Below are 13,105 nucleotides of genomic sequence, written 5' to 3' on the forward strand. Positions count from 1 at the left end.
TGCGGAGACTAATTTTGGAGCAAATCTCCCTTCCACATTTGCTCCAAACATTTTCTCCCTTCCGAAATAGTCTCCCTAGGACTAAGATATGTCAAAAGTCCTCAAAATAGTATTTTTATATGTATTTATACCAAGTAGGGTCGGCCCAGACGAAACACCCTTTCCTGCGCATAATAGGACTTAGCTCTATTAAAAATGTACTGTTGCGCCGCACCATGTGGCGCGTTAATGGACTTTGTCTGCAGCCTCCACTTTTCTTGTCAGGCAGCCTTTTACTGCTGCGTCGTGCCTTGCGGCGCCCAATGCGGCGCGATAGTGTAATTTCCTCATTGGGAACTTATTTCGTCCTCTTTTAACATCCACACTTGGTACACGACCTCATAACACGATCTCAGCTTAATGTATTGGGCTTTTACTCATACTTCAAAGATCCGGATTGATCAATTTAACTCCAAATTAACTTTTGAGCTCAGGATCACTTCGTGCAAGGAATAAAACACGTACTAAGTGTAATTCACTATCATTTGAGCTCAAACATACGTAAAAATGCAGTAATTGAAATGTAATACTATGGTTAAAATATGGATTTCTAGCCTAACATCAATACCCCACACTTAGAAAATTGCTCGTCCTCGAGGATTTGAACTACACTACACCTAGGGATAACCTTTCATCAAACAACCTCCCTGATACATCATGCCAAGAATAATTAAAGTAGATTGAGCCCCTTATCATAACATCCCACCCTCAAGATTCGACTCAAAAGTACCATGCATTAGTCATTCTCCCATTTACTCTAACATAGAGGTCAATGACATTACCTTTCCTTCATGAATCAAGTGCCCTCACACAACAAAGAAGAGTAGTTCCACAGAATAAAATTTAAAAACACTCAGGAACTCGGGATAGAAAGAATTCACTCACTCTCAGAAATAATATTCATATGCACAAAAGATGCACCATAGTCTTGCTTGTAGTGTACTACTTTACTAATTGAGCTCATTCAATCTAGGATCAAGTAGGACTTTAACTGGTTGTAATGTAGACTGCAGGACGAATAGGATAAATTTAGATATAAGAGTGACTACACCTCCCTAAGCACATTAATACATACATTTTAACATTCAAGCCCATACTTATGTCAACCCATAACTCCACCTTCACATCAATATATATTAACTCCCTACGTCTTTAAGCACAATTACATCAAGAGCCACCACTATCGAAGAATATATATATATATATATATATATATATATATATATATATATATATATTCTTTTCATTCTTTTTCAATTCAAGTGGCTCTTACTTTGTTTTTTCCAACACCATGAAACTTTCTCCTTATTCCATTAGTTCCATTCAAAAACCAAACCAACCACCCCACACTTTAACTTTTATAAAGTTCATAACAATTCAAGTGCTCATGAGAGGTGAAAAGGTTCAAATAAATGGTTAATTCAAACAATTGAGCAAAGCTTGTAATGTGGTTGCCAAAGAAACATGATTACAGGCTCAAAGGGGTTAATTACGATACATAGCAAATAGGCGGGAATAATATATATATATATATATGGCTCAACAAAGAAATGTCTATATCACTTCCATGACTGAAGAAACTACTATTTCGCTTTGCAAACACACAGGGCAAGTTCTAGGCATCAAATGCCACGCACAGAATAACACAAAACCTTACACGCACATGGCACATAACTCACTCAGGATTGGACTAATCAAGACACTCTAGTCAAAGCAGTTAAGCACAATTTTAATCACACAATTTAGTGCACTTATTTAAGAGTCAAGAATTGAGCCTAGGTGTCACAACTAAAGCCCTTACCACTCTCAAGGCATATGAAATCAAGGGAAATTGATCCTTAAACTTAGCTTCCTAACTAAAGATTCTTAATTCCTAAAAAAAAATAAAAAGATTTAACTACACACGGTTCAAGCAAAACCCTTGGAAAAGAACCGCGGCGCAAAGAAAAACCAAGGGAAAATTGGTACACTACCTAAAAAAACTAAAATAAATGACATATTTTTGGATTTTCACATATATGCATTTTTTTTCTTTCGACTCATCTCTCTCAAGAAACTAGTTGACTACATACTTAATTACTAACTATTACAGGCCCAATAATATTCAGAATTATAGTTTACAGACCAATTGTCTAAGAAAGCAAGAAACAAATCAAACAAAACCAAATGGCAAATGAAAAAAAAGTACAAATACAATAAAATAGGAGCACCTTACCCCACACTTAAGAGATTGCATTGTCCCCAATACAAAACAGTAAAAAAAGAAGTGAAAATGTGACTCCCTGAGGCCTAAGGCCTAACCATCTGCACCCTCGAAGGTGCGCAAATACTTCTCATCAACGGAGGAAATGGAGTTCACATCCTCATCAGGTGGTAGCTGTCCTCTTCTCGCCAACCCCAACCACTGCTGGGTGATAGTAGAAAGGGGGTGATCTTGCTGCAACTCCTCCAAGTCAGCCTCTCCTCGAGCAGCACGAAGGTGCTAGTCATCAAACAGTAGTTGTAGTGTCTTCTCAATTCGGACCATCCTCTGGTCCGAATTAACAGTAGTAGCAAGGGGGTCTATCACCGACGTAACATCATATGCCCTAATAGGGTAAGACACTGAAATAGTCCTGTCATAGTCGGGGGACATCGGTGTCACTTTGAGTAGGCGTGATCTTGGCATAATCACCCGCAAAACAACCCTATCTGGCCGCTGGAATGTTGCCTTCTTCATCTCCTTGTGGAATTCATTCACTTCCCGTGTCCATGCGGCAGAAGAGTCAGCTCCACATAACAGTCGGCAGATAGTCGGATAGTCTGGTTGACGGAGAACCTCTGAAAGAGCTTGTGGGAATGCTCTGTGAATCCCATAATCCGATTGATCACCCGAGAGGAGGATGGAATCACTTTACCCCTTACCTGCACTTCGTAAACCGCATCCAGGATGGCTTCAGGTTGTTAGTTAGCATAAAACTCATTGACTAGGTTCACATTCACTACATCACCCGGACGGAACAGACTGTCGAAACCCAAAGCCCGAATATTGTTGTAAATTTTACCATATTTGCGGGCCAACTTCCCATCATCAATAGCAACATCAGGGTCCGAGTTCACCAATGGGACAAATGTCTAAAACCAGTGTCCAGCAAGGGCGGGGACATCCCGTATACCATATTTCCATGCTGGCACCTCATCCGCATCAGGGTCAATGCGCTCCTCTTCCTCATTGACTAGGGCAGGGGGATGTGCCTCTCTCACACCACGACGGCTACTAGAAGCAACCTCAGAAGAACCAGTGTTAGAGAATTTGCTCAAGCGGCGAGATATTATATCTGCACAAGACGAACAACATTAGCCACAACATAAAAACTAAAACAAAACCAAACGGGGTAACCACCCCACACTTATGTTATTGGCATGTTCACAAGTAAAGAGTATATCAGGGACTCAGACTACCCCATTGGAAGTGTGCCACAAGCAATCAACAACCCACCCAACCACCAACATAATGGTACAATCACAAAACCACGGACTATGTTAGCTTAACATACAAAATTAAGAAGTTAATCTAGTAACTAAGAAGAGAAATAAAAGAAGTTATACTAATGCACTACTAACGAACTTTCTAAAGTACAACACAACACTACATAAGCACAAAGCATGAATCAAATATTCCAATTAGCACCTAGCACCACATTATCTAATAGCAATTATCCGCCCCTAAGCTACAATGGTACTTTCTATGTCATTGAGGCATTTAATAAAGCACATGGCATTCACCAAAGCTACTTCATAATTTCAACTTTAATTCTTCCATAATTACTACACAACCATACGAATCAACCATCCTACCACCACCGCAATGTAACAAGGCACAAAGTTCTCCAAATTTGCACAAATATTCCACCAATTTTCGGCCTTTAAGGCACCTCCACCCAACTTCACCATTAAATTTTTTTATAAGCATCAAGACATACTAAAAATCTTTCACAAGTATAAGCACAATGGAAACCCAACAAGTTTAGCACCAATCATGACCAAACTAAGCAAGGAAATTGAAAAACATTTAGTACCACTACACTACCTAGGTTTTAGTTCAAATTAAGCTATACTACTTACAATAATAAATTACTCAAAGAAAAGAGAAGAGTAGAGAAAAACTTACCTTGAGGATGAATGGAAGGGATGGGAGGTATGTGTGGCAGAGGAATTTGAGAAGAAAAGAGAGTGGGGGATTTGGGCAAAGGGCTGGGTCGTATATACTATGAAGAACTGAGAAAAGAAATAGAATGGGTGTTTTGGTAAACGGGCTGGTTAAAAGAAAAAAAATTGGTTTTTTAAATAATATTTGCACTGCCGCGTCACAAGGTGCGGTGCCCCATACGGTGCGGTTGTGTAAAATATCAAAGGTTGTGTACTTTTATTTCTCAAACCCATTTGGCCTGGCGCGACACATGGCACGGTGCCCCATGTGGCACGTTAGGCCATTTTTCATAGAGTTCGCTTTATTTTTGACATTTAGCTTACGGGTTGCACCCCGACTCTATTGTGTACTAATTTTATGTCAAATTCATGCTTGTACTTACCCAATCAAGTCTAACAACTCCTAAAGTGTAATAATCCTAAACTACAATTATGGGTTAGTGAGGTTAAAAATCGGGTTGTCTCCCAACAAGCGCCTGATTTAATGTTGCGGCATGACGCAGGCTCATGTCATCACTCCTCATTTGTGTATTGGGGCTCCTCCAACGTTATCACCACACCAACCTTGGCCCATTCACTGTGAATTTGTTTGTCCCATCTTCAGATTCGATCTCCACAACTCCACTTGGGAACATTTGCACCACTCTGAACGGTCCTAACCATCGGGACTTAAACTTACCCGGGAACAACCTCAATCTTGAGTTATATAGCAGCACTAATTCTCCGGGTTTGAAGTTCCGATTCAAGATGTGCTTGTCATGCATTAGTTTCATACTTTCTTTATATAGTCTAGCACTCTCGAATGCCTAGAACTGGAATTCCTCAAGCTCATGCAACCCATTAACTCTGTTGGTGCCCGTTGTCTCCATGTTTAAGCTCAGCTGCCGCAATGCCCATAGTGCTTTATGTTCGAGCTCAATCGGAAGGTGGCATGCCTTTCCAAATACTAACTTGTATGGTGACATACCAATTGGAGTTTTGAAGGCTGTGCGGTATGCCCACAATGCATCACCCAGCTTCTTTGCCCAATAAGTTCTTGTTGCATTCACTAATTTTGAGAGGACACTTTTGGTTTCCCTATTGGACACTTCCACCTGCCCACTTATTTGGGGTGGTATGGGAAGGCTACCTTGTGGCGAACTCCATACTTCTCCAACAGGCGTACAAATGCTCTATTGGAAAAATGAGAGCCACCATCACTGATTATGGCTCGGGGGGTGCCAAGGCGTGTGAAGATGTTTTTCTTTAGGAAACTGGTCACCCCTTTTGCATCATTAGTTGGGAGAGAAACTTTTTCGACCCACTTGGAGACATAGTCAACAGCAACCAGTATATACTTGTTACCATAGCTGACGAAAGGCCCCATGAAGTCGATCCCCCACATGTCAAACACTTCTACCTCTTGGATTGTGGTTATTGGCATCTCATGAAGACGGGATATGTTGCTCATCCTTGGACATTTATCACAGCTTTTAACCTAAGAATGGGCATCGTTGAACAATGTAGGCCAATACAGGCCTAATTCCAGCACCTTTGCTGCTGTCCGAATTCCTCCAAAGTGTCCACCATATGGTGAAGCATGGCAAGCCTGCAAAACAAAGGGTTGATCTTACTCGGGGATACACTGGTGGATTATGTTATCAACATATAATTTGAACAATAGAGGTTCATCCCAATAATACGCCCGACAATCATGAAAAAAAATTCTTTTGAATTGAGGAGAGATCATGAGGTATAATACCACATGCTAAGTAATTAGCAATATCAGCATACCATGGTTCCTCCTCTATTGTCACAGCAAGTAATTGCTCATCCAAGAATGTCTTAATGATATCTTCAACCTCCTTTCTCTTTTCTACCCTTTCCAACCTCTAGAGGTAGTCTGCTACTTGGTTGTTTGTCCCATTTTGGTCACGAATCTCTAGGTCAAATTCTTTTAGCGACAAAACCCAACGAATCAATCGGGGCTTTGACTCCTTCTTTGCTATCAAATACATAATGGTTGCATGGTTAGTATAAACAATAACTTTTGAGCAACCAGGTATGACCAGAATTTGTCGAAGGCAAATGCTACAGCGAGCATTTCCTTTTCCGTGACTGTGCAGTTCAGCTGTGTACCACTAAGCGTCCGGCTTGCATAGTAAATTGGGTGCATAGTTTTCTCCTTACGCTGCCCCAAAACTGCTCCTATAGTGTAATCACCGGCGTCACACATCACCTCCAATGGTTGCTCCCAGTGGGGTCCAACAATGATGAGTGCAGTCACCAAACTCTTCTTTAGCTCCTCAAATTCTAACCTGCAATTATTAGAAAACATAAAATGCTTGTCTTTTTCATGTAGCTTACATAAGGGGTAAGCAATTTTTGAAAAATCCTTGATGAACTGCCTGTAGAATCAGGTGTGCTCAAGGAAACTTCTCACTGCTTTCACTTAAGTGGGTGCTGGGAGCTTCTCAATCACATCAACTTTTGCATGGTCTACTTCAATCCCCTTTTTGGACATTCTATGCTCCAACACTATGCCTTGTTGCACCATAAAATGGCACTTCTCCCAGTTCAGCACCAAATTTGTCTCCACACATCGGTTGAGCACTCTTTTAAGGTTGTGAAGACAATCTTTGAATGAATCACCTACCATGGAGAAATCATCCATAAACACCTCCATAATGTCTTCGACCATGTTGGTGAAAAAGGCTAACATACACCGCTGGAATGTGGCCGGTGCATTACAAAGTCCAAATTGCATTCTCTGAATGGAAAAGATGCCATACGGACATGTGAACGATTTTTTCTCTCTATCTTCCAGGGCTATTGAGATTTGATTGTACCCCGAGTATCCATCCAAGAAACAAAAAATGGGATTGCCCAGCTAACATGTCCAGCATCTGGTAAATGAAGGGAAAGGGGAAATGGTCCTTTCGGATGGCTGTGTTTAATTTCCTGTAATCCATGTAAATTCACCACCTTGTGACTGTACGAGTTCAGATCAACTCGTTCTTCTCATTTTGTACAACTGTCATTCTACCCTTTTTCGGTACACACTAGACGGGACTTACCCAATTGTTGTAAGAGATGGGAAATATGATGCTCGCATCCAGCCACTTGATTACCTCCTTTTTTATTACCTCTTTCAAGTTTGGGTTCAGCTTTCGTTGATGTTCCCTGGAAGGTTTGTGCCCTTCTTCCAGATGAATCTTGTGCATGCAAAAGGCTGGGCTGATACCCTTTATGTCTGCCATAGTCCAACCAATAGTAGTTTTGCATTCTTGCAACACCTGCAGTAATTTTTCTACCTGCAAAACTAGCAAACCAGATGATATAATAATAGCAAAGTAGAATTGGGACCCACGAAAGCATACTTGAGGTGGGCTGGAAGCGGTTTCAGCTCCAGTTGTGGTAGTTCCTCTATTGATGGTTTTGCAGGTGGTGTAGCTCTCTCTTCTAGATTGAGGGGCTCGAACTAAGGTTCCCTCTTCCAGAATCCTTGGCATTTGAATGCCATGTCCCACTCTACCAACCCTTCACCATCCATCTCCTCTAAATTTGTCAAGCAAGCTCCCGATGGATCTTTGGCATTCAGGGTCTCATCTTCTTCATACAGTATCACATCCACAGCTTCCACTAATGAGCAATTTGCATATTCACTGGGTCTCCTCATAGATTGTTGAACGTTCAATATTACTTCTTCATTGTCCAACCTCATTTTTAATTGCCCAGTTTCACAATCAATTAATGCTCTCGCAGTGGCTAAGAATGCCCTCCCAAGAATGATAGGTATCTCCTCATCTACCTGGAAGTCCAGAATGACAAAGTTTGCAGGGAATACAAACTTTCCCACTTGTACCAGCACATCATCAAGAATCCCCGTTGGTCTTTTAATTGTGCGGTCAGCTAGTTGCAACAACATCAAAGTCGGTCTGGCTTTTCCAATGCCCAGTTTTGTATATATTGCCAAAGGCATCAAGTTTATGCTAGCTCCTAAGTCACACAATGTTTTTGCAAAAGCATAACTCCCAATAGTACACGGAATAGTAAAGCTACCTAGATCAGACAACTTTTGAGCCATGGCTCTTGTCACTACCGCGCTGCTTGTCTGTGTTCGAGTTAATGTGGACAGGTCCTGAAAGTCAAATTCCCGTGACATCAGGTCCTTCATTATCTTTGCATAGCCTGGCATTTCCCTCAAAGCATCCATCAAAGGGATGTTCTATTGAATCTGACGAAGCATCTCCATGAATTTCCTGTATTGATCTTCTTTCTTTTGTTTTGCTAATCTCTTAGGGAATGGTGCAGGCATCACTCTTCATCCACTGCTTGCTGGTTGTTCTTTGTTGGAATTTTGTGGCATGAGAGGTACCACCTGTTCTGCAACTTGTTCACTTTCTTTAGCCTTACCATTATCAACCTGAGCCTGTTCAACCACCACTTCAGTGAGTTTTGCTGATTCATCTATCTCTAATGAAACTGGAGTGGCTGGTGTAGTCTCTCTTCTGGATTGAGCATCTTCTTGCTCCCTGTCAAAATCTCTCCCATCTCGGAGACTTACTACCATCAGCTGATTTGGGTTTTGCTCTTTGGGGTTAATGTTCATGTTGGCTAGCAATGTTCCCTAGGGGCAGTTATTTAAGGCCATGCACAACTGCCCTAGTTGAGTTTCAATACCCTTAATTGTTGAGTCATGCACTGCCAACTTTTCCTGCATCTTACCATTTGTTCCAATGAGTTGTTGCAGCATACTCCTGAATTCTACCATGTTATCATCCTATTGCTGATGAGGTGGCTCATATGAAAATATTGTTAGTGCTGATGTTGATAGGCTTGTTGCTGCTGATATGGCACTATTTGTAGTTGGGGCCGTATACCTCCAGGTTCTGGCATATTCGGGTTGTACTGCTGGTTGGGTGTTGGCCCCCATTGTTGTCCTCCTTGTCTCTGACCCCCAAAATTATTGACATAATTCATATCCTCTCTTAACCCTTGGTTGTCACCTTCTCCACTCCATGAACACATATAAGACTGATTAATGCAAGGTGTACACATTCATCCATTTGTTGTATCAATGATATGCACTTGCTTCGTTTCTACCCATCTCATCAATCTTCTTTGTCAGTATAATCATCTGAGTCATGAGTGTGGCTATATTATCTGCATGTGAATTATTTAGGTCAAGAGTAAATGAATTCACTATTGGTGTCAATGTCGTACCTCTCGTCATCCACCCCGAATTCTGGGCCATCTTGTCAAGAAGGATTTTACACTCTGTGAATGTCTTTCTCAAGAATGCACCCCAGATGAAGCATCTGCATTGGCTTTTAAATTGTCTGCTAACCCCATGTAGAATCTCTGGCCGAGCATCTGGTCTGGAATACCATGGTGGGGACACTTTAGTAGCATCCCTTTGAATCTTTCCCAAGTTTCCTGCAAGGTCTCAGTGGGTTTCTGCTTGTACTGTAATATCTCATCAATCTGTATTGCAATCTTGTTGGGCGGGTAAAACATGTTTAATAACTGTTTGACTAATTCCTCCCAAGTGGCAATGGAATTTATTGGGAGCGAATTCAACCAAGACTAAGCATTCCCACTCACAGAGAACGGAACAGTAAAAACTTGATGGCTTCTAGGGTCACATTTGGCTGCCTTTTTATCACACAAATCGACAGAGAATTTTTCAGGTGTTGTTGAGGGTCTTCAATGTGTGACCTAGAGAACAATCCCTTATTCTGTAGAAGATGCAGCATGTTGTTGGTGATCTGGAATGTCTCCGCTTGTATTTGGGGCACAACAATCACGGTGGTCATGTTGTCAGCTATTGGTTGTGCCCAATCATAGAGTGCAGCTTCTGGCACAAGTGGTGCCACCACTTCTTCATTTGGCACAAGAGGTGCCCGATCATTTGCATTGATGTTTTCCATGTTTTCCATTTCAGTTGCGAGTTGATGTGTTTGTTGTGATTGTTTGTTCTTCTTGTTGGCACGGTTTAGTGCCCTGAATATTTTCTCGGGGTATGAGAGTCCTTCAAGCAGTTCACCAGTCCTCGAATAATTTCTAGGCATACACTTGAATCACACAAGAGTTCAAACGTGAGAATTTCAATGAAAAATTAATTAACACTGTAGAAAATTGATATAAACTAATAATTCTATCAGTACTTCTAAGTTGTAATAAATAACACCGTTAGTTTCCCGTCAACGGCGCCAAAATTTGATCACGCCCAACTATGCATTAGAAAAGACAAAGCGGTCGTTGCAAATATAATTCGGTTTACAAGACTGGAGTCGAATCCTCAGGGAACTAACCTATCTATTACAAATCTTAGTGATGCTAGTGCAAGCTCAAACAATTCCCCGATGCAAAATTTTTATCAATAAATATTGGGATTTGTTTAACTAAAGTAAAATGAATTAAAACTAACAATATTCCAAATTAAAGATAATTCAATGGTAGAGAGATCAAGGGTATTGATGTCCCCAATTGCTAGATTAATTCTTAATTATTTTGCTATAATCTCGCCGTAATACTCTATAGGATTATGAGCTATGGGTACCGCAATTATCTCTCGATCAACTACTATAATTTACTAGAGCATTCTCTCGAACTACTCTAGCTGATAATTTATGCAGCTATGAATTATCCCACCAAAGTTTTGTTATTTCTAACCCCACTTTTAAATTCAAGTAATGATTCTCTTCAATTACCCAAAAGTGGTGTTGTTCAACAATAATCTAACCTAGTGTACTTTTTCAAGCAACACAAGGCAATTAGACACGATTAATCAAGGGCACACTCAATTAATCACCATACAAAATATAGTTGAACAATCATATAATAAACCTGGCTCGATTATAACAAAACTGAGTCAAAACTTCATCTAACAATTGGTTCCATTAACACTAGATTAGGAATTTAGCTACTCATACTCACAGTAACAATTTTACAAATAATTTTCATAATTAAATTACAAAGCAGAGATGAAGGAATGAAGAATTCGATGCCAATCTCCTCCAAAATTGCTCCAAACGTTTTCTCCCTTTCGAAATAGTCTCCCTAGGTATAAGATATGTCAAAAGTCTTAAAAGTAGCATTTTTATATGTATTTATACCAAGTAGGGTTGGGCCCAGACGAAACGCCCTTTCCTATGCGAAGTAGGACGTGGATCTGTTAAAAAAATACAGTTGCACCGCACGCTGCGCTGCACCATGCGGCGCGTTAGTGGACTTTGTCTGCAGCCTCCACCTTTTTTGTCAGGCAGCCTTTTACACTGCTGCGCCGTGCCTTGCGGCGCCCCATGCGGTGCGGTAGTATAATTTCCTCAGAGTTGACTTATTTCATCCTCTGTTAACATCTAGACTTGGTACACGACCTCCGAACACGATCCCGACTTAATGTATTGGGCTTTTACTCAGACTTCAAAGCTCCGGATTGGTCAATTTAGCTCCAAATTAACTTTGAGTGCAAGATCACTTGTTACAAGGCATAAAACATGTACTAAGTGTAATTCACTATCATTTAAGCTCAAACATACATAAAAATGTAGTAATTGGAATGTAATACTATGGCTAATACACGGGTTTCTAGCTAAACATCACCTACGTTTTCTAAGAAATCATATTACTTAATTAAAAGCTACTTATCATTACTTATAACCTTTAGTAAAAGTGCTGCTAAAACTTTAACACATAGACGTTAGAGTTAACTTTCCTTTAAACTTGATAGATGAATAATTAGAATATAGATGAATCATTTATTCATTTTAGACTAAGTTTAAGGAACTACGTTTACGTACATTTAAGGGATGTCTTACACCTTTCCTTTAGAATAACTTGAACTCTTACCTAGAATCGCACTAGTTTAGCAGACTATTAAGGCTTGATCTTTATTCGACGTATTGGGTTAGAGTTGAGCCTGTCTTTTTTGAGTTGCTTTTCTTTATATGCAATTATTATGTTGTTATTGTTGTTGGATGTTGAAAGTGAGCATCGAACTTTGCTAACCTCGCCACTACTTTATTCGAGGTTAGACATCCTACTTATTTAGTATATGGGGTCAGTTGTACTCGTACTACACTCTGCATTTTATTTGCAGATTCAGATGTTGTTGATAGCGGTGGTTGCTAGTGAGCTGTTTTGTCCGAATTTGCTTTATGATTTCAAGGTAGCACTGTAGTTCCATTCACAAGCCTTGAAGTCCTCTCTTTTATCAATTGATATTACTGTTTAATCAGTTAGATAGTATTTTCTTTTGTTCAAACTTAAAACTTAATACTCTATAGAGCTCATGCACTCGATGACACCATATCTTGGGTGGTTTCAGTTGTATCGTCATTTAACTTTTGTTATTTTTGTTATCTGTTGTTTGAAATTATTTCTTACTATTGCTAAAGTTCATCTCCGCACATTTGTTGTTTTACCTAGCAAGCGGTGTTATGTGCAATCACAACGTTTATAGGAATATGGGTCGTGACAAGAATTTCCCAACAATGCTAATCTACTTTGAATCCCTAAAACATCATGTTTAAACTTAGGGTCTTCTTTTATATATATATATATATATATATATTGTGTGTGTGTGTGTGTGTTTATAGTGAATTGAACCTTGGAATCATTGTTTAATGATTTTATCTGTTTGTTGAACTTGCAATCTAAAGTATGAATCCATATGTTGAACTTGTAGTCTGGCCATGTGTAATGATTCGACCAGTCGTTTTGAGCTTCGATGTTCTGTTTGGTGATTTAAGCTCTTGAGTAGCTTTGTGTTATGTAATTTGGCTTGTGTGTATGGTCGTGTCGCGCCCCGAGTTCTCCCTCTGTGAACCGTCGTGACGGCACATAGTCTTTACAACTCGGTAAGCCTAACATTTTGCGAAAATGAAACGAAAAC

At 40.1% G+C, this 13,105-nt stretch overlaps 1 protein-coding gene across 1 annotated transcript; it reads right to left on the reverse strand.

Moving 5' to 3' along the window:
* Positions 1–3,153: 3,153 nt before the first annotated feature.
* LOC138870739 (uncharacterized) lies at positions 3,154–8,422 on the reverse strand. Its single transcript, XM_070148573.1, has 8 exons — positions 7,727–8,422; positions 7,284–7,520; positions 7,102–7,167; positions 6,729–6,976; positions 6,266–6,524; positions 5,759–5,815; positions 5,482–5,704; positions 3,154–3,356 (listed from the first exon to the last, which is right to left on the reverse strand). The coding sequence occupies exons 1-8, from the start codon at positions 8,420–8,422 to the stop codon at positions 3,154–3,156; spliced, it is 1,989 nt and encodes a 662-aa protein (XP_070004674.1).
* Positions 8,423–13,105: the final 4,683 nt, after the last annotated feature.

Source organism: Nicotiana sylvestris, chromosome 6 (genome assembly GCF_000393655.2).
Source record: "Nicotiana sylvestris chromosome 6, ASM39365v2, whole genome shotgun sequence".
In the NCBI taxonomy this organism is placed as follows: domain Eukaryota; kingdom Viridiplantae; phylum Streptophyta; class Magnoliopsida; order Solanales; family Solanaceae; genus Nicotiana; species Nicotiana sylvestris.

Coding starts and splice junctions, on each gene's coding strand:
- LOC138870739 (XM_070148573.1), bottom strand. CDS start 8,422: ATGGATGCTTTGAGGGAAATGCCAGGCTATGCAAAGATAATGAAGGAC. Junction 7,521..7,726: donor GGTTGGTAGAGTGGGACATG/GCATTCAAATGC, acceptor CTAGTTTTGCAG/GTAGAAAAATTACTGCAGGT. Junction 6,525..6,728: donor ATAGTGTTGGAGCATAGAAT/GTCCAAAAAGGG, acceptor TAATAATTGCAG/GTTAGAATTTGAGGAGCTAA.